General features: G+C 33.0%; 1 protein-coding gene across 22 annotated transcripts in view; it reads left to right on the forward strand.

Moving 5' to 3' along the window:
• Rims2 (regulating synaptic membrane exocytosis 2) overlaps nt 1–21,742 on the forward strand; it is a 551,056-nt gene that overhangs the window by 157,428 nt on the left and 371,886 nt on the right. For 21 of the 22 annotated variants that reach the window (XM_076836166.2, XM_076836176.2, XM_076836171.2 and 18 more), the window contains one exon: nt 10,828–11,138. In XM_076836166.2, coding sequence (XP_076692281.2) covers nt 10,828–11,138 — 311 coding nt within the window. Of the gene's footprint in view, nt 1–10,827; nt 11,139–20,496; nt 20,502–21,742 lie in introns of all 22 variants that reach the window. The other variant, XM_076836179.2, reaches the window with a different exon arrangement.

A 21,742-nucleotide genomic window follows, 5' to 3' on the forward strand; every position in this document is an offset into this window, starting at 1 on the left:
GAAAAGTAAACTGTCAGTTTATAATATGTTTGTTTATATTTCCTCTATTGAATTTTTGAATCACTCAATATGCAATGGAAAATAATTATTCTAATCAACATCACATTTTAAATTATAGAATAATGGTACTGTTTCAACTCATTTTGCCTGAGTTTTTATTTTATACATTTTTAATGGACATTTAATATGTTTTTTAGGGGAAAAAGTAGGTTAACTATGTAGTTCCAATATGCAGTGAATTGAGTTGAGCCAGATTGAACAAAGTGCCATAGCACAGACTAGTGGGAAAACATCACAACTACAGCAATATTGTTTCCTTAATCTTGTAGGATAACCCAACCATTTTAATAATTGTCTTAAAAAATTAGAGAAGTTTAAGCTAAAAACCCAATTAAAAATTAAAAATTTGAAGTTTCATATTATTAAGGCAGCAATTACCTATTCTGACAATAATCAATATATTTTAAAATGCTTCTCTAGTTTTTTGTAAAATTACAGAAAATTTATAAAACAAACTATTTGCTTTGAATAAAATAAAAATAAAAAAGAAAACTACAAGATGGGCTGTAGGTATAGCTCAGTGGTAGAGTACTTGTTTAGCATGAACAATGCCTTGGGTTCATGCCCAGCAGTTACAAAAAAAGTACAACTAATTGGTTACTGTTTATATAATTGCCTGATCCCTTTACTCCTACCACTCCACAAAGAAACTTCTGAAAGTAAGCTATATCTTTTCTTTTTTGGCGGGTGGGGTCCTGGGGAATGAACGCAGGGGTACTTGAGCCACATCCCCAGCCCTCTTTTGTATTTTATTTAGAGATAGGATCTTACTGAATTGCTTTTGCTGAGGCTGGCTTTGAACTTGTCATCTTCCTGCCTCAACTTCCCCAGCCACTGGGATTATAGGCGTGTGCCACCTTGCCTGGATTGTGTATTCCTTTTAAATTTTTTTTTTATTTTATCCTTTTTTATTTTTAAATGTTTCAAACATGTCAAAAAGTTTGAATAATATCCAATTATAGAAATCATTTTGCCATATTTTATATTTTTCTCTTATTAGACATATAGCAGTTATCTAAAATACTTATCATTCTATGCATGCTTTTATTTGTGTAGTTTATACTCATATATAGCCAAGCCTAATATGTTATTTCACAAGATTTTAAACTTGATATTATGGTATAATAGTGTGTATACTTTCCTGAAATTTGCTTTCTTTGTCCAACTCTTGTGTTTTGACAGTTATCTCAAAATTACATTCCTTTAAATTTGTTTATTTTGACTGCTACATATAATCCTCTTGCATGAGTATGCTATAGTTATCCATTATCATATTGACTTACATTATCTATATTTTTTCTAATAGAAATAGTGCCGAATGAATATTCCTGTTCATGTCTTCTGTGCCTGCTTGAGAGCTTTTCTATAGGAGAAGTGAGATTTCTGGGCAATAGAGTATAGATAGCTGTTTTCAATTCACTAGCTAATTCAGAATGGTTCCTCAAACTGGATGAAATAATTTACAATCCTGAGAGGAATGTTTGTATTGGTTCCTTCTTCTCCAATGCATGGTATCTTCAGACTTTTAAATGTGGCCAAACTGATGACATGAAATAGTAATTGATTTTTTTAATTGTGTTTTGTATTTGTTCTTTTTTAGAAATACATGACAGTAGAGTATATTTTGGCATATTACATGTACATAGAGTATAACTTCCTATTGGTAATTGATTTTTAAAATTTTGCATTTCCTGACTCATGGGGTTAAGTACCATTTGTTTATTGTCCAGTTGGGTTTCTCTGTGGAATTATTTGATCTAATTCTTGATGTATTATTTTACTGTTATGTTTGTCTTTTTCTTGTTAAACCATGGAAGTTCTTCACACATTCCAAATTCATATCTTTTGTTAACTAGGTACATTGCAATAAAACTTATTCCAGATTGGGTTTTCTTTCTTACTTTGCTTATTTTTTTATTTAGAAGTGTTAAAAATCTTAACATAGTAGAATTTATCATTTAAAAAATAGTTTGTGTGTTTTTGTATCTGGATCAAGGAATTTTGTCTTTCATGTTTCAATGTTTAATCCATTTGAAATTGATTTTTGTATTTGATATGAAGTGGGAATCTATTTACAACCTGTTGTCTCAGCTATAATAATTGAATACTGCATCTTTTCTTCACTAATTTGTAAGCTCAACATTGATGTATGTGAGAGTCTGTTTTTATAGCTTCTAAATGATTCATATTTTATTTAGTATCTCTTTACTAATGTCACACTTTCTTAATTTCACTTCATAAGTAGAGTTAGTCCACCTTAAACTGTTATTTCTCTTCAGAGTTATTTTGGTTTTTCTTATTGTTAACTCATTAATATTCATTTTAGAATCAGCTTGATAAAATCCATAAAACATATGGCATGAAGTTTGATTAAAATTGCATTTAACTTTATAGATGTAATTTGGACAGACTGACATCCTGAGAGTATTTGGTTTTCTCATCCCCCAATAATATATCTGTCTACTGATATAGGTGTTCTTTTAGCTCTTTCAATATAGTTTTATGGTATTTGATTGAATAGTCTTGCTTTTTTATTTCTCCTATCTTTTTAGAATTTTTGTATGTTTCTTTATAGTAGGTATCTTTAAATTTTTTATTTAATGTTTTATAGTTTTATTGGTGATGTTTGGGAATGCTGTTTAATTTGGTTTATTCTTTGCTCTAGGAAATTCATTGAGCTCTCTTATTACTTTTAATATTTTGGCTGTAGATTTTCTGTTATAATCAAATGTTGTTTACAGTCAACTAGTGTTCAAATAAAGGAGTTTTCTTTCATTCTTCTGTCTGCTTGTGTGCATGTGTGGGCTTAATAGGCTAATACCTCCAGATCAATGTTGAATATTATGTGGTATACTGGGGATCCTTAGCTTATCCCTTACTTTAAAAGAAATGTCTTTATCTTTCATCCTTAATTATTAAATAGGATAAGAAGTTTTTATAGAGACTTTGCCAGGTTAAAGCATTGCTTTTCTTTTTCTTGTTTGCAAGATTTTGTATTTTTTTTACATATTAAATTTTATATTTTGCGAAGTCCTAATATTTCTTCCATTTCTGTTGATAGTCTTTTTTTTACCATTTTTATCTATTAATGTGGTCAATTAGAATAATATATTTTCTTAAAATTTTTAATTTGTTTAAATTAGTTATACAGGACAATAGAATGTATTTATGCACTTTGATATAACATACATAGATGGGATATAATTTTTCATTTTTTTGAGTGCACATGTTGCAGAATCATATTGGTCATGTGATCATACACACACACACACACACACACACAATAATAATGTCTGTTTCATTCTACTATCTTTCCTATCCCCACATCCCCTGCTCTCCCCTCCCATCACTTCCCTCTACCTAATCTAAGGTAACACTATTCTTCTCTAGTGCCCCCATCCTTATTGTAATTTAGCATTCTCATATTAGAGAAAACATTATGCCTTTCGTTTTGTGGGATTGACTTATTTTGCTTAGCATGATATTCTCCAACTCTAACCATTTACTGGCACATGCCATAATTTCACTCTTCTTTAAAGCTGAGTAATATTTTATTGAGTATATATAACATATTTTCTTTATCTATTCATCTATTGAGGGACACCTAGGTTGGTTCCATAGTCTAGCTATTGTGAATTGAGCTGCTATAAACATTGCTGTGGCTGCGTCACCATAGTATGCTGATTTTAAGTCCTGTGGATATAAACCAAGGAGTGGGATAACTGGGTTCAATGGTGGTTCCAGTCCCAGTTTTCTGAGTTATCTCCATACTGCTTTCCATAGTTGTTGAACCAATTTGTAGTCCCACCAGCAATGTATGAGTATACCTTTTTTACCATATCCTTGCCAACATTTATTGTTGTTTGTATTCTTAATAGCTGCCATTCTGACAGGAGTAAGATGAAATCTTAGAATAGGTTTGTTTTGCATTTTTCTAATTGCTAAAGATGTTGAACACTTTTTCATATATATGTTGATCAATTGCATTTCTTCTGTGAAGTGTCTGTTCAATTCCTTAGCCCATTTATTGATTGGGTTATTTGGGTTTTTTTTTTTTTGGAATTAAGTTTTTTGAGTTTTTTATATATCCTAGAGATTAATGTTTTATCAGAGGTGCATGTGGTAAAGATTTTCTCCCAATCTGTAGGCTGTCTCCTCATTATTAATTGTTTCCTTTGCTGAGCAGAGTTTTTTAATTTGAATCCATCCCATTTGTTGATTCTTGATTTTACTTCTTGTGCTTTAAGAGTCTTGTTAAGGAAGTCAGATCCTAGGCTGATGTGGTGCAGATTTGGCCTTATTTTTTTCTTCTATTAGGCACAGGGTCTCTGTTCTAGTGCCTAAATCTTTGATCCACTTCAAGTTTATTTTTGTGCAGGCTGAGAAATAGAGGTTTAATTTCATTTTGCTATATATGGATTTACAGTTTTGCCAGCACCATTTGTTGAATAGGCTATCTTTTCTCCAGTGTATATTTTTGGCACCCTTGTCTAATATGCGATAACTGTATTTATGTGGGTTTGTCTCTGTGTCATCTATTCTGTACAATTGGTCTACAAGTCTATTTTGGTGCCAGTACCATGCCGTTTTTTGTTACTATTGCTCTGTAGTATAGTTTAAGGTCTGGTATAGTGATACCACCTGCTTCACTCTTCTTGCTAAGGATTGCTTTAGCTATTCTGGGTCCCTTATTTTTCCAGATGAATTTCATGACTGCTTTTTCTACTTCTATGAGGAGTGTCATGGGGATTTTGATTGGGATTGCATTAAATCTGTATAATGCTTCTGGTAGTATGGTCATTCTGACAATATTAATTTTGCCTATCCAAGAACAAGGGAGATCTTTCCATCTTCTAAGATCTTCTTTAATTTCTTTCTTTAGTGTTCTGTAGTTTTCATTGTAGAAGTCTTTCACCTCTTTCATTAAGTTGATTCCCAAGTATTTTAATTTTTTAAAGTGCTTTCTCCTTTTCTACTTCCTAAAATAAATTGAAGAGCATTGGTATTAATTTTTCTTTAAAGGTCTTGAAGAACTTTGCTGTGTATCCATTAGGGTCTTGAACTTTTCTTAGTTGGTAGGCTTCTGATGGCATCTTCTATTTTATCGCTTGAAATTGATCTGTGTAATTGTGTATATACTCCAGTTCAGTTTGGGCAAATCATGTGACTCTAGAAATTTTCTGATACCTTTGATATTTTATATTTTACTGGAGTGCAAACTTGCAAAATATTTCTAATTATCTTCTTAATTTCTGTAATGTCTATTGTGATATTTCCATTTTCATCATGGATTTTAGTAATTTGAGTTTTCTCTCTCCCTCTCTTCATTAGCTTGGCTAAGGACTTATCAATTTTATTTATTTTTTTCAAAGAACCAACTTTTTGTTTTGTCAGTTTTTTTCAATTGTTTCTTTTGTTTCAATTTTGTTGATTTCTGCTCTGACTTTAATTATTTTCTGTCTTCTGTTTTTGATGTTGATTTGTTGTTCTTTTTCTAGAGCTTTGAGATGTAATGTTAGGTTATTTATTTGTTGACTTTTTCTTCTTTTAGGGAATGAACTCCATGCAATGAACTTTCCTCTTAGTACTGCCTTCATAGTTTTCCAGAGATTTTGGTGTATTGTGTCAGTGTTCTCATTTACCTCTAAGAATTTTTAAATCTCCTCTTTGATGTGTTTTGTGACCCCATTGTTCATTCAGTAGCATGTTATTTAGTCTCCAGTGTTGGAGTAGCTTTTATTTTTCATTTTATCATTGATTTTTAATTTCATTCTATTATGATCTGATAGAATTCAGGGCAGTATCTCTACTTTTTTGTATTTGCTAAAAGTTGCTTTGTGGCATAATATACGGTCTGTTTTAGAGAAGGACCTGTGTGCTGCTGAGAAGAAAATGTATTCACTCATTGATGGATTAAATAATCTATATACATTTGTTAAGTCTAAGTTACTGATTGTATTATTTGGTTCTATAGTTTCTTTGTTTAGCTTTTGTTTGGAAGATCTATCCAGTGGTGAAAGTGATATGTTATAATCACCCAGAATTATTGTGTTATGGTCTGTTTAACTCTTGAACTTGAGAAGAGTTTGTTTGATGAACATAGATGCTCCATTGTTTGGGGCATATAAAATTATTATTTTTATGTCTTGTTTTTGAATGGTTCCCTTAAGCAGTATGAAATGTCCTTGTTTATCTCTTTTGATTAACTTTGGCTTGAGTCTACTTTATTTGATATGAGGATGGAAACCCCTGCTTGTTTCTGCAGTCCAAGTGAGTGGTATGTTTTTCCTCAACCTTTCACCTTTAGTCTGTGGATGTCTTTTCCTATGAGATGAGTCTCTTGAAGGCAGCATATTGTTAGGTCTTTTTTTTTTTTTTTTAATGCAATCTACTAGTTTATGTCTTTTGATTGGTGAAATTTGACCGTCAACATTCAGGGTTATTATTGAAACATGATTTGTATGATCTGTCATTTTGTTTATTTTTTGTATTTAACTTGACTTGGTTTCTCTTTTCATTTTTTTTCCTTTTTATTATCTCCTCATGGAATATTTTGCTGAGGATGTTCTATAAAGTGCAGGCTTTTGAGTTGTAAATTCTTTTAACTTTTGTTTATCATGGAAGGTTTTTATTTTGCCATCAAATCTAAAGCTTAATTTTTCTGGATATAAGATTTTTGGTTAGCATCTATTTTCTTTCAGAGCTTGGTATATGTTGTTCCAGGATCCTCTAGCTTTCAGGGTCTGGGTTGAAAAATCTTCAGAGATCCTAATTGGTTTTCCCCTCTATGTGATCTGATTCCTTTCTCTTGTGACTTTTAAAATTCTATCCTTATTCTGTATAATAGGCATTTTCATTATAATGAGTGGGGAGGGCTTTGGTGATGGCTGCAGAGTCCCAAGATGTAGGTGGAAGTAAGCCTGGGTTCAGTCCTGGGTCTGCTGGTAGGCGTGTGGTCCTGTGACTAACCTTGTCCTTGGCTACTGTGTGAGTGGGAGGGGTGGTCCTAGGCCTGGGGCTTTGCTTGAGGTGGGTCTGCTGGTCAGTGCGGTAGTCCTGGGCCAGGACCTGTGCCTTGGTTCCTATGTGGGTTGGTGGGGAGGTTCTGGGCCTGGGGCTTAGGGTCTGGCATGGGTATACTGGTCCTGCCGGAATTCATTCTTCAGGATGCTCTAGCACTCACCTGAGGCATAGGTCATTCAGAGTGGATTTGGCAGTGTGTCATGGTAAAGAAAAGTCAGAAAAGGCCAGAATTAGCTTTCCACAACTATCCTTAGGTCTATTTTGGCATGAAAAACATATAAACTGCTGCATGTCCCTCCAACAACTCCTCTTGTTCCCCATAGTGTGGGTAGAGGTGATTTTGCAGAATAATCTGTATTACCGATAGCTTGGGTCATGGCTAAATAGAAGATTATTTGGAGACTAAGAGTCTGCACTGCCTGTGGGAATCTAAGTCAGGGTAATTTTATAGTGGAGCACAGTCCTCCAATGAGGAACCTAGACTATGAATTAGTTAACCTCTAGGCCTTTCTTGGCTTTTAAAATTCTATCAGAGGAAGGGGTATAAATAGGGAATTTGTTCAATGAAGCTAGTCATCATTCTAAAATCTAGTAAGGTGGCTTTATAGAAAAATCTGGTTAGTGTGCTGTTGAGAAAAACCAGATCAAAGGTAGAGAAATAATCTGCATTTCTTTGTAATTTTTCAAAGCCATAACTACAGCCAACAGAGAAAAGTTTACAACAACCAAACCTTAAAAATGTCCAAGGTTTAAGCTTTGTCTGTACTCCTGCTACCTGCTGAGAGATTTATAGAAGACCTATTAGACTTTCTCTTTCAACCTGCAAATGTGACTATGGCTAGAGATGCCATGCTTGTTCTTTATGGAGAATCTGGGAAAGTCTTGCTGTTTATTTAGGGTTACTGGATGAAGCAAATTTTTGATTTATGTTTGTAGTACTGAAGGCTCTTATGTAGAGATCACAGTGATCTCTTAATTGCTTAAGAAATATATTTGAAAACCTTAATCTGCTAGGTTATGGGCCAGTGCCTGAACTTTGAAAATCCACCATGGCAGTGCTCGGGAGGAGCTTGCTGTTCAGTAACCCAGATGTCCTTGAGAGAAAGACACCATGAATATGGACATGGTGATGTGAACATTTTAGGGTAATATTGTGGTTGAGTCTTTCTGGACTTCCAGGCCTCTTGCAGATCTCTGCCTCCTTGTTTCTCTTCAAACACAACCTGGGCCAGAGGAGAAGGCATTAAGGAAATTTGTGGTGTGAATGCATTCCTTTTGTAGTATTTACCATAACTGATATAAATAATACTTGTACAATTATTTATTTGCTTGACTTCCCCACTATAAACTCCACAGTGAAAAAATATCTGTTCAGCTATATTCACCAGCTCTTAGCAAAGTGTCTGACATATATTAGCCAGTTAGTGAATATTGTATGAATTCATAAATAATTAAGAATTTGTCTTAATAGTTATTTGTCCATCTGTAAATAAATTGGAATTTTATGGTCTGAATTAATTTTTATGGCAAATTATAGCTCCATCCAAGTTCATTTACTAATATGGAATATAGTCTTATTCTTTTAGTAGAATATATAATAGACATATTTAGTGATGTGCTCATAAATGCAAAAACCTGTTTTTTGTTAGAATTAGCTCTAGTTTATAGCATTTTCTAATTTCTATAGTCTAAATATACCTATTGTGGCATTATAATGAAAATGCCTATTATACAGAATAAGGATAGAATTTTAAAAGTCACAAGAGAAAGGAATCAGATCACATAAAGGGGAAAACCAATTAGGATCTCTCTAGATTTTTCAACTCAGACCCTGAAAACTAGAAGATCCTGGAACAACATATACCAAGCTAATACACTTCATGGTGTATGGAGTTGGGAAGAGATGTGCACAACTGATTCTTATGAGTCAGTGAACCATACTGAAGTTTTTAAATATCTTTCTTTTACCAATGCATTTTTCTCAAATACAAAGATTGTGCTAGTGATACACATTCAATAGAATATGTACTTTAAAATGATTGTAGATTAGTTAAGCTAGTGCTATCAACTATAAAAGATAAACAAAAAAATCTTTGTAGCTCAACATAATAGAAGTTTATTTCTGACTTCTATGAAGTCTGTATGTGACTAATCAGCTGAGGGTTCCTCCAAATTTTCATTGAGTTTCCAGGTTCATTTTTTCTGTTGCTCCGTAATCACTAATGTCTCGAGTGAAGATATATGAAGATGATATGTGAGAATTTTTCTTATGGGTCATAGAAATGGCACATACTATTTTACTTATAATCCATTGGCTTGAATATAGTCTTAAAACCATAGCCACCAATAACTAAATATAAGGAAATGTTTATAAGAGGAAAAGGAAATAAGTTTGTTGAATAGCCACAATCTTCCACAATTTTCTAGTCATATTACAGAGTACACTGATCGATTTTTACTCTTCTCCTTATTTCTTCTCTAATAAATAAATTTACATAAGCAGGCTGGTAATGGTTAGAAGTGGAGTCTAGTTAAATCTTTTTCTGTGCAGAGTTAACTTGATCATATGAGGTTGGCTTTGGCCTCATTAACATCAGTCTTTAACTCATAATCCTTCCCTTTTTTGAATTACTGTATTATTTTTAATGCTATATAGGCATATTTAGGATTGAAAGGTGTGTGTGTGTGTGTGTGTGTTTATAAATAATCTTGAATTGTCAAGATGTTTTTTGATAATTATGAGTACTAGTAAAACTAAAAGGCTCTAACCTATGAGTTGAGATTTACAGGCATGCATATTTATGGTCACACAGATATTAATTACAATACTCTTAGATTCTTGCAGTCTGAAAAACTTTTCTATCAAAAAATCAAATATAAAATAGCCATTACCAGGGTCAGGGGACTTAGGGAAAGGGACATTGCTGTTTAATGTGTGTAGAGTTTCAGTTTTTGAAGGAAAGTGTCAGAGATCTATTTTGCAACTGTGTAATTATATATAACATTAGTGAAGTGTACACTTAAAAATGATTAAGATGGTAAATTTTATGTTCTTTTTTACCATATTAAAAATGTACTACTACAAATAATGAGTAATTAATAAATTTTTTTTGAGCTGAACAATGTTCTTAGCTTTATTTTAACCATTAGGAGCTACTTAAAAGAAGTAAAACCCCATCAAGGAGCACATAATATAATTAGTGATAGATTAATATTGACAGCTAATTTACTGGAAGTGTATTATATAACAGGTATTGTACAAGACATTTCATAGAAATTACTTCTAATTATCAATAAAATATGGGAAAATAAGTATTTTTATCATATTCTTTCCTTTTTATTTTATTGTTAAAGAAGCTAAATTCTGTAGATATGATGGTTTAGTACCTTGCTGAAGGTTGCAAAGTTTCTAATCTTGGATCTGGTATTTAAACTCAACTATCTAGCTTCAAAATCCTTTTTCTATATATTACATCATGCCTCTCATTACATAAAAAATAGTAATTTGATGCTTAATACTTTGGTATTTGTACTGTCAATAAGTATTGTCTATTTTATTATAATTATTCTGGCAAAATTGAAAGAAAGGATAAATTATTTAATTTATAGTAGCAGTTAATCTGATTGCATTTTAACTTTAGATAGACAACCATAAAATTTTTTGTTGGCTCAAATTGCTGTCTCCCTTTTTGTTGTTTTACTTTTGGGAACATTAATTATTTTTCCCTGTGTCTTCACATACAGGTTATGTGGGTATGTAATTTGTGCCGAAAACAACAGGAAATCCTCACTAAATCAGGAGCATGGTTTTATAACAGTGGATCTAATATACCACAGCAATCTGATCAAAAAGTTCTTCGAGGGCTGCGAAATGAGGAGGCGCCTCAGGAGAAGAAAGCAAAACTGCGTGAGCAGGCCCAATTCCAAGGACCCCCAGGTGACTTATCTGTACCTGCAGTGGAGAAAAGTCGATCTCATGGGCTCACAAGACAGGATTCTATTAAAAATGGGTCAGGAATGAAGCACCAAATTGCCAGTGACATAGCTTCAGACAGGTAAACATTTTGTTTAATCTTTAGGTGAATATATTTTTCTTTTTTAAAATATTTTTTTAAGTTGTAAAATGGAAACAATACCTTTATTTTATTTATTTATTTTATGTGGTGCTGAGAATCGAAACCAGTGCCTCACACGTGCAAGACAAGAGCTCTACCACTGAACTACAGTGCTAGCCCGAATATATTATTCTTAATCCTCATTCCAAACAGAAATAAAAAAACATGGAACATATTATAAATGTTAATATTTTACATAAATGCTAAATATGATATTCAGAACTTGAGCTATGATAGGTTTAGACAATCTTATGTTTGATATGGGAGTGCTATCAGATAGATTTCCCATCTTCTAGTCTTTCAAGATGCTTTGAAGTATCATACTGAAGTCTTGATTTGTATTTCTTGAATAATTTCATAGGACATTTCTTCTTGTATTTTTTAACCATTCACATATTTTCTTTGTGAAGAGTCTATAACATTTATTTTTTTTGCACTTTAAATTCCTGAATTATAAGGGTGGTTGATATTCCCTTTCAAGCTATATGTATTGTAAATATTTCTTCTTGAAATTTCTTGAAGTATAACATAAACAGTTTAACAAATTTTCAGTGAAAAAAATGTTTTATTTTGATGATGTCTAATTTGTTATTATTATCATTAGTGGTTTGTGTGTCTTGTCTAAGGAATCCTTACCTACCCTAAAATGTGGAAGGTGTTCTATTCTAAGTCCTTCAAGAAGCTTTATAACTTTAGTTTAAATAAAGAGAAAGCAATATTTTCTTATATTTTTCCTAGAAGCTTTATAATTTTAGATTTTACATTTAGATCTATTATTCAATTTTGGTTAACCTTGTGTGTGGTCAAACAGGAAGATTTAAATGTCTTTTTTTTTTTAACATGGATATTCAGTTGTTTCAATACCATTTGTTGAAAAGATAAAATCTTTTCTCTACTGAATTGCTTTTTTTCTTTGTCAAAAATCGTTAATATTTGAGTGGGTCTGTATGTAGATTTTCCATTCCATTTCGCTGATCAATCTGTATTCTAACCACATTGTTTTGATTACTGTAGAGTTATATTATCTTCAAACCAGGTAGTCTCTAACTTTTTAAAAAAGCTGTTTTAAATATTCTTTTTAAAAGCTGTTTTGGGTATTCCAAGTATTTCTATTTGAAGTTTAGAATCATGCCATAAGTATAATTTAGACTAGCGTTCCCACAAATGCATGACTTTTTACTTAATTCACACAGAAATGTGTCTGCCACTTCTGAACATTATAAATAATATAAAGTAAGTTTCTTATAAGCAGCATATAGTTGGATTTTGTGTTTTAAGTCCATTTAGTCTCTGTCTTTTGAATAAGTTAACCCATTTACGTTTTTGATAATTCTTGAGAGGTCAGGTCTTATTAAAGTAATTTGGTAACTTGATTTCTAGTTTTATTATTGTTCCTTTTCCCTCCTCTCTCCCCTCCTCCTCCTCCTCCTCCGCCTCCTTTTCTTCCTCCTCCTCCTCCTCCTCCTCCTCCTCCTCCTTCTTCCTGACTTAATTTAAATTGACAAATGAAAATGGTGTGTTTTATTTATGGTGGGTAATATGATGTTTTGACATGTGCACTTTGTGGAATAAGGTAAATCAAGTTATTTGACATGTGTATTATTACCTCATATACCTATTTTTTTGGTTATGAGAAGACTTTTAGCAATTTTCAAATATACATTATTATTAACTATAGTCATGATGTACAATAGCACTCTTTTTTTATACTATACTTTAATGGGGTTCAGTGTGATATTTCCATACATGTACAGTGTGCACTCTTTCCTTTCTTATAATCTTCCTTTGTGGTTAATTGATTTAGTTTAGTATAGTGTTTTGATTCCTTGTTTCTTCTTCTTCTTCTTATTATTATTTTGATTTGTCTATTATAGATTTTTGTTTTGTTTCATTTTAGGCTTACAAAAACATCTTTTGAATATTGCAAGCTGTCTTGAAATATATCAATATATCATGATCATGAAGTTAAGAAACAAAAGAAAATGAAAATGTTTTACTAGAAAATTCTATACTTTGATTACTTTCTGCCTAAATTTTGAATTTTTGATGTTCCATTTTACTGTTTTCTATATTGTCTATCTCTTAGCATATTATTAATATAGTTATTATTTTAATTGTTTTGTTTTATAGTCAACTAAAAATATGAATAATCTATGCACTATGTGGACAATAGTAGAATATTCTGATTTTGTCTGTATAGTAACTCTTACCAGTGAGTTTTATACCTTCTGATGTTTTCTTCTTACTCATTAATTTCTCTTTCTTTCAGTTTAAAGAACGCCTGTCATTTTCTTTCAGTTTAAAGAACGCCTGTCATATTTCCTCTAGGACAGGTCTGGTGGAGATATATGATCTCAGATTTTTTTTTTTTAGATCTTCTTGGTTGGTAATTTCTCTATTCAGTACTGTAAAAATCTTCTGCCTTCTCTCCTGTTCTATAAAGTTTTTACCAAGAAGTCTGTTACCAGGTGAATTGGAACACTCTTATGTCTTGTTCCTTTTTTTTCCCCCTTGCCTTAAGAAACTTTTGAGAGCTTGATTATAATATATCTTGGGGTAGACCTGATTGAATTCAATCTGACTGGCAACCTTTGACCTTTTCTGCTCTGAACATTTGTATCTTTTTCTCGGTTTGTGAAGTATTCTGCTATTATCTCTTTGAATAGACTTCTTTCTTCAAAGACTGACCTTTGGCAGTCTCAAGTCCCTTTTTAACCCCAGTGACCTGAATATTTACTCTTTTAATCCTGTCTCCCAATTCCCTTAAGCGTTGTTTATTCCCTTTCGTTCTTTTTTTTCTTTTTACTCCTCTCTGTATTTTCAAATACACTATGTTTGATCTCCCACATTTTTTCTTCTGTTGTCTTCTGCTATTGATGCCTTTTATTGTGTGTTTAAACTTGCTTAGTGTATTTTTCAGTTCAGTAATTTGTTTATTTTAAACTGATTCCATTTCATTGTTAACTTTCTCTGTAGGAGTATTAAATCATTTATTTATGTTTTCTTTATTTCTAGTTTTATTATTGTTCCTTTACTTTAAATAAGTGTTTAAAATTCTCCATTCAAGAATTTACTCATATTCTTGGTATATGGCAAAATATTTTGGTTGTTAGGTAAAGCCATGGGTCCTGAAAATTTTTGATATTTCTTGGTATGTGACATCATCTATGCATGGAAAGATTGGGTATTTATTGCAGTCTTTGAAATATTTGTGCCTATATTTTCAGAAATTCTAAACAGGGTGCTTATTTTCTCTGGGCCTGTTGTCACTTCTGCTGTTTTGGCACTACATATGCCCTGTCTAGATTTGCCATGAGCCTGTTTTTGGCATGCTGTCACTTTTTCAGCACTAGAGGGCGATTCAAGCCCAATTTTGTTCCAAATCCATGCTGTTGTGTTCAACATGAACTGGGGGACTTTGTCCCTAAAAGCCTCTCCCAGGGGATGGGGGAGGTCCAGAGATTTTGTCTACAGTCATTAGCCTCTGGTCAGGCACTATGGAGGGATTAACTCCACGCTCTTATGTCATGATAGTGCTCCTCTTTGGTTTCCTCCCCTAAGCAGACACCTATTCTCTCTGTGTTGTGCTGCTTGTGTCTGTGGTATAAATGGTGGACAGTTCTCTAGCCAGAAATGCCACAATGCTGTATCATGCCCTGAGCTCAAAGCCCACCAAGACCAGTGCAACACCAAAGTAGGACTCATGAGCTGCCCACTTCTGAGGTGAACTATTGACCCAAGATCATATCAACCAGTAACAGATGATATTGACTAGAATAGAAGTCTGATAGACTGGTGCTATTTATCACCCTGCTATTGGAGCTATTTTAGAGGCTCCGTTCTTGGCACTGGCCTGGGGATGGGTCTGTTAGAGTCTGCCTGATGTTAGGTTTCACCAGCCTGGCACTTCCAGAGCAAAATCCTTTGCTTAGTCCCATATCTAATCTTTAGTGGATAGAATATTGTTCCTAAGGTTGAGGTAGTGTTAGTGAAGGCAGTCCTTTAGCCACTCAGGATAAGGGAAAGTTGGGATGCACCTAATTCTCATAGGTGCAAGTACCTGTACAGTCTCAGATATACCTAGGCCTATACTGCTGCTGGCAGTGATGCAAACCATAGACTCATGTCTATCCCACTGGGAACAAGTCTTTGCTTATTGCAGGGGTAGGTCTAGAAGCTCTGTCTAAACATGATCTGGGTATAGTTAGGACCTTTGCTTTTTACTGGGCCTTGGTCTCACTGTGGTTGACCTGACTCTGGGCTTCAAGGCAAAAATCTTATGTTAACTTTTGTACCTTGCTTCCCAGCAGGTATAGTCTTGTTCCCTGCTATACTACCTGAAGTTGGGGAAGAGATGGTATAAGCAATCCTTTGGTCCCTTAGCTAACATGGTTCCAAAGGCTCAGTCTGTGGGTGCTGGTCTGGGTCCTGATTTATGGGGCCCTGCCCAGCATTAGGTTTTATCATTGCAGGTCTGGTAGTAGGTTTCAAGTCTGAGACCTGGACTTTATTCCTTCTCTATCCTTCAAGTGGGAGATTTCTCTCTCCAAACTGTTCTGCATTGCTTGGAGATGGTAGAGGGGTGATGTGGGCAACTCTTTCCTTCCTGCCTTCTGCAATAATTTTTTTCTTAATATTTTATGAGGCACTGGTCTCTTACATGGCTTCATTAGCTCTTGCAAAGATAGTTTGGTATGTTGTTCAAATTGAGTAATATCTGATCATTTGTAGGGTGATTTTTTGCTACATTTTAAAAATTTCAGGTTTCATTGAAATTTTATTGGTATTAGATGTTTAAAACATTGTGAAATTAGATAAAAAGAATGAATTTTTCTTTCAACAGGACTCTTTTTATTAGATACAGAGATGCCTATATTTTTAGAGTGCTGAGAGTGTGTACCTAGAACCAAACAAGTTGTATTTAAATTTATTTAATGGATTACATATGGTTTAAAGACTATGTAACCTATTTTCATGAGCTAATCTATGAAACTATGGCATAATTTTTATGGGTCTTGTTTAAAAGGGTTATCTTAAATGTGTTGTGAGAAAACAATTGCATGGACATAAGAGAAATAAGATGAAAATTTCTCACTAGTGGCCTGTGCGGGGAGGGAATAAGTAATGTTTGGACATGTGGGCTGGCTGGAAATAAAAGGCTGAAAAAGTAATATCAAGAAATAAAAACAAAGGACAAGAAATACATTGAGAGCAGGGGATTTTGGGGTGGAAAAGACTCTATGGGTCTGATCCTAAGAAAGGGAAAAAGTCCACGAATGCTTTATTTACAGTGAAACACATCAAAGGAATTTATTGTGAGGAAGGGTTCTTCAAGGTAAACAAAAAGTCAGAGGCTGTGTGGAAGTTGGCCTGATTGGGGACTTATCAATTGTGCAATATTTCTTCTTCCTCCAGGCAGCTAGTGCTTCAAGGCTAGTTGGGCACACTGGTATCTCTTTCTACCTCTGTAGAGTTGCGTTTTAACCTAGGGCTGCCTGAGCCAATAAATTCTGAGGTATTACAGAATTCTCTTTGATCAGGATGTTTGCCAAGGTAGCAAAGCAGGCTCATAGGTAAGATAATACCTAGAGGGGCTCACCTCTGCTTAGAAATGGCTCAGACACGCCCATAGTTCATTCATGGTTTCCAACAAAAAGGTATAAATGGAAATAATTTTTAAGAGAGAATCAAAGTATGAGTATGAAATTATGAGAACTAAGAAATGAGAAAAGATAAAATTGATGATTGCCATAGGAGAAAAAAATCCTAATAACTTGTAAGCAAGTGTCTTTATAACCTTAATTCCTTCATAATTCTTCTTTTGCTTTTTAGATTATCAGGGAAACAGAAGGGCACTAAAGATAGCTATGTATATGGTAGTAATTTCAGTACTACCAAATTTAATATACTTGGTGCTTGTGGTGGATGAATGAAACCTGTAATACATTTGTTGTTTGGGAATTGGCTAACTTCACTTAGCACTGTCTTTTCCAACGCCATCCATTTACCTGAAAATGCCAAGATTTTGTTCTCTTTTATTGCTGAGTAAAATTCCTTTGTGTATATATGCTACATTTTTTTTTTTTAAATCAGTTCATCCACTGAAGGGCATCTAGGTTGGCTCCACAGTTTAGCTATTGTGAATTGTGCTGCTATAAACATTGATGTGGCTGTGTCCCTGTAGTATGCTGTTTTTAAGTCTTTTGGGTATAGTCTGAGGAGAGGTTTTTTTTTTTTTTTTTATTGACAGAACAATCCATCAATAGATTTGAAGATAAATATTGATATGGTCTCATATAACCAATGCTAAGAGTCTTCTTTTTCTTGAGAATATGATATGATTTCTGAAATAAAAACTCTCTTTTAAAAATGATGTTTAATAAATTATAGTAACTATTTTGACTGTATAGAAGTCAGTCTGTTTTCTTAGAGTAAGTAACTTAAATATTTTTAGTGTCAGTATATGGACACTAAAATGTTCTGATTTTTCAGTTGAATTAAACTTGAATTATTCTGAAGTTTCCTTCATTTAAGTGATCTATAGGGTTGCAGTATATGCTAGTGTGCCCAGGATGATCCCAGTTTATTCTGGCATCCTGCATGGATTGGCATTGTCCTGGATTTTAAGTATTTTATTAAGAATTGCATTAAAATTAGCTGGTGTGCATTTGGCAGCTTTCTAGATTACTTAGAGCTCCTGCCATGATTTCTTTCCATGAGGGATGCTTTTGCAATGAACATAATTCTCAACTGAAATACAACAAGCAATAAGCCATTCCTGCTCCCCTTGCTCAATGTTTCAGATTCAAGATAGCTAGCATTTCTCTTAGAACAAAAGGCAAGGTGTCCTCTGATAAAGCAAAGTACAACAGGAAGGTCTGTGTTGGTGGTGCCAAAAGTGTTTGACACTGCTTCTCTATTTGCAATTTAGTGTATTGGCCACTTTTAGTCATAGCTCATTCTTTAGAATTTGAGATGCAGGAGCCAGGTTTCTGAAATATGGAATTATAGATTAATCATATATTAAATATGCATGAGAAATAGAGGCTGAAAAATCCTGTCATAGAATGTATAGAATGTTGTAGAGTGACAAATGGTTTTGGGCAGTGTTTTATCATTTATTTATAGATAGTGTAAATTTATAACTATTTATGTTTTATTATTTGGTAAGTTATACATGTACTTTTGTGTCCAAAATACATGTATAAAGACATTAATTTGTATCAACATACTTTATATACAACCAGAGATATGAAAAATTGTGCTGTATACATGTACACTTTTATTGATTATTGTGTAACTTGTACAGATTTTTAATGATATTTGCTGTCCACTAGAGGGCTCACAGTCACTGAACACATGCATGCAAAAAGAAAAAAAAATCTGGTGAAGAAGCATCATCATCTTTTTCAGAATTATTAGAATCATTTTAAGAAAGCCCCTAGATGACAAAGGAATACGGATACAGAAGATGTGTTTTACATGTTACTCTGTGAAGCATGACTGTTATGGTTTAGATATGAAATGTCCCCTAAAAGATAAAGCAAGAAAGTTTAGAGGTGAAATGATTGGATTATGAGACCTTAACTGAATCAGTGCATTAATCTCCTGATTGGGATTAACAGGGTGGTAACTATAGACTGCTTGTGGCTGGAGGAGGTTGATCCCTGGGGGTGTGCCTTTGGGGTATATATTTTGTCCTTGTTGAGCAGAACTTGCTCTCTCTTTTTTGTGAAGTGATGTCCTGAGCTGCTTTCCTCTATCACACACTTCTATGATGTTCTGCCTGTCCCAGGGCTCCAAAAAATGGAGTTGGGCATCTGCAGACTAAGACCTTAAAACCATGAGCCCTCAGATAAACTTTTCCTTGTCTGATTGTTCTTGTCAGGTCTTATGGTCATGGCAGTGAAAAAGCTGATTAAAACAATGACTTTGGATTAGGTGGCTGTTTTTTAAAATTGATTTTAGTCAGTTTTAATTCCAGGTGTTTTGTAATCATAAAAAGTGAATTATTGTTTCCACTAAGCCATAAGTGTTGAAATTTTGAAAGGCATTTTAAAACAAGTGCTTTCCAACACTAAGACATTGAAATTTTTCTCTATAAGAGGAATTGAATGCATTAAATAGATTTCATGATGTAAGCCTCTGTTGTATCTTCTTTATCATTATATTCCTAGTACCTTGCCCAGTAATTGATATTTAGTGGTGCTCCTTGAATAGTTGTTGAAAAACCAACTGAATGGATAAGTAAAATACTTAAGAAAAAAAAAGGGATGAAATATAAGGATGTTGGAGTGTCTGATAGAATGCTGGGAAGAGACTAATAGATCTCAAGAACAGTTGGAGTTATATCTTCAAATACTATAACACTGTCTCAGTGCTTTGTCTCTTTTTTCAGTGTATCTTTTCTAAAATTATTTTCTATGTTCAGCTGTTTTACATGGTAGGAAAAATAAACATTATTAGAAATTTGTCTAATAAATGAAAAAAAGAAATTTTATAATAGTCTTTATTGAAAATCAGAACATTATTCATCCCATTTGGGAGTTAATAAGTAACTTGAAAAAAAGCTATTTAGAGAGATTTGATAGTCAAGAAACAAAACTCGTATGGAAATATAGTTAAGATCCAAGATAATACATAATTGCAGTGGGTCTTATACTATCACTGTTGAGTTAGAGCATAAGTATGAACTCAGTCATTGAAAGTTTATCGCAATGTTTCACCACTTAATTACATATGATTTACATACAAAAGTATTTTGGAATGGACTGTATACATGTTGGTCTGACACTGAATGGCAAAACTGATCTTGCCACCCTGATCTACAAGGAATATTAATTGAGTTTTATGTTTCATGCCTCTTTTAAACTAGGTACAGAGAGATGAGAGTAACAACTTCTGAATTCATAGTTTATAATTCTACATTAGTCTTAATTTCTGCTATTAACCTTACCACGACTTTGATATTTTAAAAATTGTTGATTTTCTTTGTAGGTTAGAAATAAAAAAAATGAAGTAATATATGAAAAGTACACATGTTTAGAAAAGTTCAATAACATTTTTTTTGCCAGTAAGTTATTTTGTTTAAAATGACTTAATATTATTGTTATAGAATGGATGTGATAAAATCATTATATTGATTTAAAAAAATGGTTTAAAAGTCCTTTTCATAATTACTTGAGTTTTTTAAAATTTCTTACATACGAGTTTTTTGATATGCATCATCTATCAGTTTTTTCTATTCCAAATATTTTTTTAATAAATAATCTCACAAATATATATATATAATCTTTAGGAAGAGTAAATCTATATGATAAATAAAATTCCCAGAAATACAACCACTTGATTAAAGAATAGAAACATGTGATTTTAAGTTTTTGTAGACTTTGCCAAATTGCTTACTGGTAGAAGATATACCAAAATACTTCTATCAACAATTATTAGGGTTTATACTCGATACTCTCTATCAACACTATGTTATAAATCTTTTGATCTTTACAAATTTGATTTGCAAAATATGACATTTGCATTTTAGCTATAATTCTTTTTATATTATAATTGTGTCATATTGAACATTTCTGTGTATGTAAGAACTTTTTTCCTTTCAAATCTTTTGTTCATATATTTTTTTTCATTGAGTTGTTGAATTTTATTTAACACCTATGTTTATATTTCGGAAAATAACCTTTTGTGGAATGGATTTTGTGTTGCTTTTCTATTGTTGTGAAACAAATGACCACAAACTCAGTGGCTTAAGATAGCATCAATTTATTATCTTGTAGTTGCTTGGGTCAAGAACAGGGTACAGGTTAACTAGATCCTTTGCTTAGGATGTCCCCATTCTGGGGTTGGAGTCTTATCTGATGCTCAGGGTACTCTTCCAGGCTCGCTAGTTATTGCCTAAATTTATTTCCTTGTGGTTGTATGGTAAGTCCTCAGCCATTAGAGGCAACCTGGTGTTCACTGCCATTGTTTTTGGCTCTTAGCATACTTTTTTCAAAGTTCATCCATTCATGGCATGAATCAGTAACTCATTTCTTCTCATGGCTTTTCATTATATGGACATATGCTATTCGGTTTATCCATTCATCAGTTGATGGGTTTTGGAGTTGGGTTGTAATAGCCATTTTTTTGGGGGGGGGCAATTGTGAATAATGCTGCTGTGCATGTTTGTAAATTTTTGTGTGGACACATGTTTTCATTTCTCTTATTTATATTTTTAAAATAGTCCTCTCAGTGATTGTGAAATGATTTTGATTTGCATTTCTCTAATGATGTTGAACATGCTTTCTTATTGGCTATTATATATCTTCTTTGGAGAAATTTCTAGTCAAATGCTTTGTTGGGATTATTTTTAAAAGGCCCTCTCTTACACCAAAATTTAAGAAAATTTTCATTACTTCTAAATATTGTTATGATTTTAGTTTGCATAGTAAAACAATGATCTATCTCATGTTTATAAGAATATGGCATTAGTGCAGGTTCAACCTTGCCTTCTACATGATAATGCTTTGTTCTATACTTTTTATTTATTGATCAAT

This window comes from Callospermophilus lateralis, chromosome 16 (assembly GCF_048772815.1).
Source record: "Callospermophilus lateralis isolate mCalLat2 chromosome 16, mCalLat2.hap1, whole genome shotgun sequence".
NCBI classification, from domain to species: Eukaryota; Metazoa; Chordata; class Mammalia; order Rodentia; family Sciuridae; genus Callospermophilus; species Callospermophilus lateralis.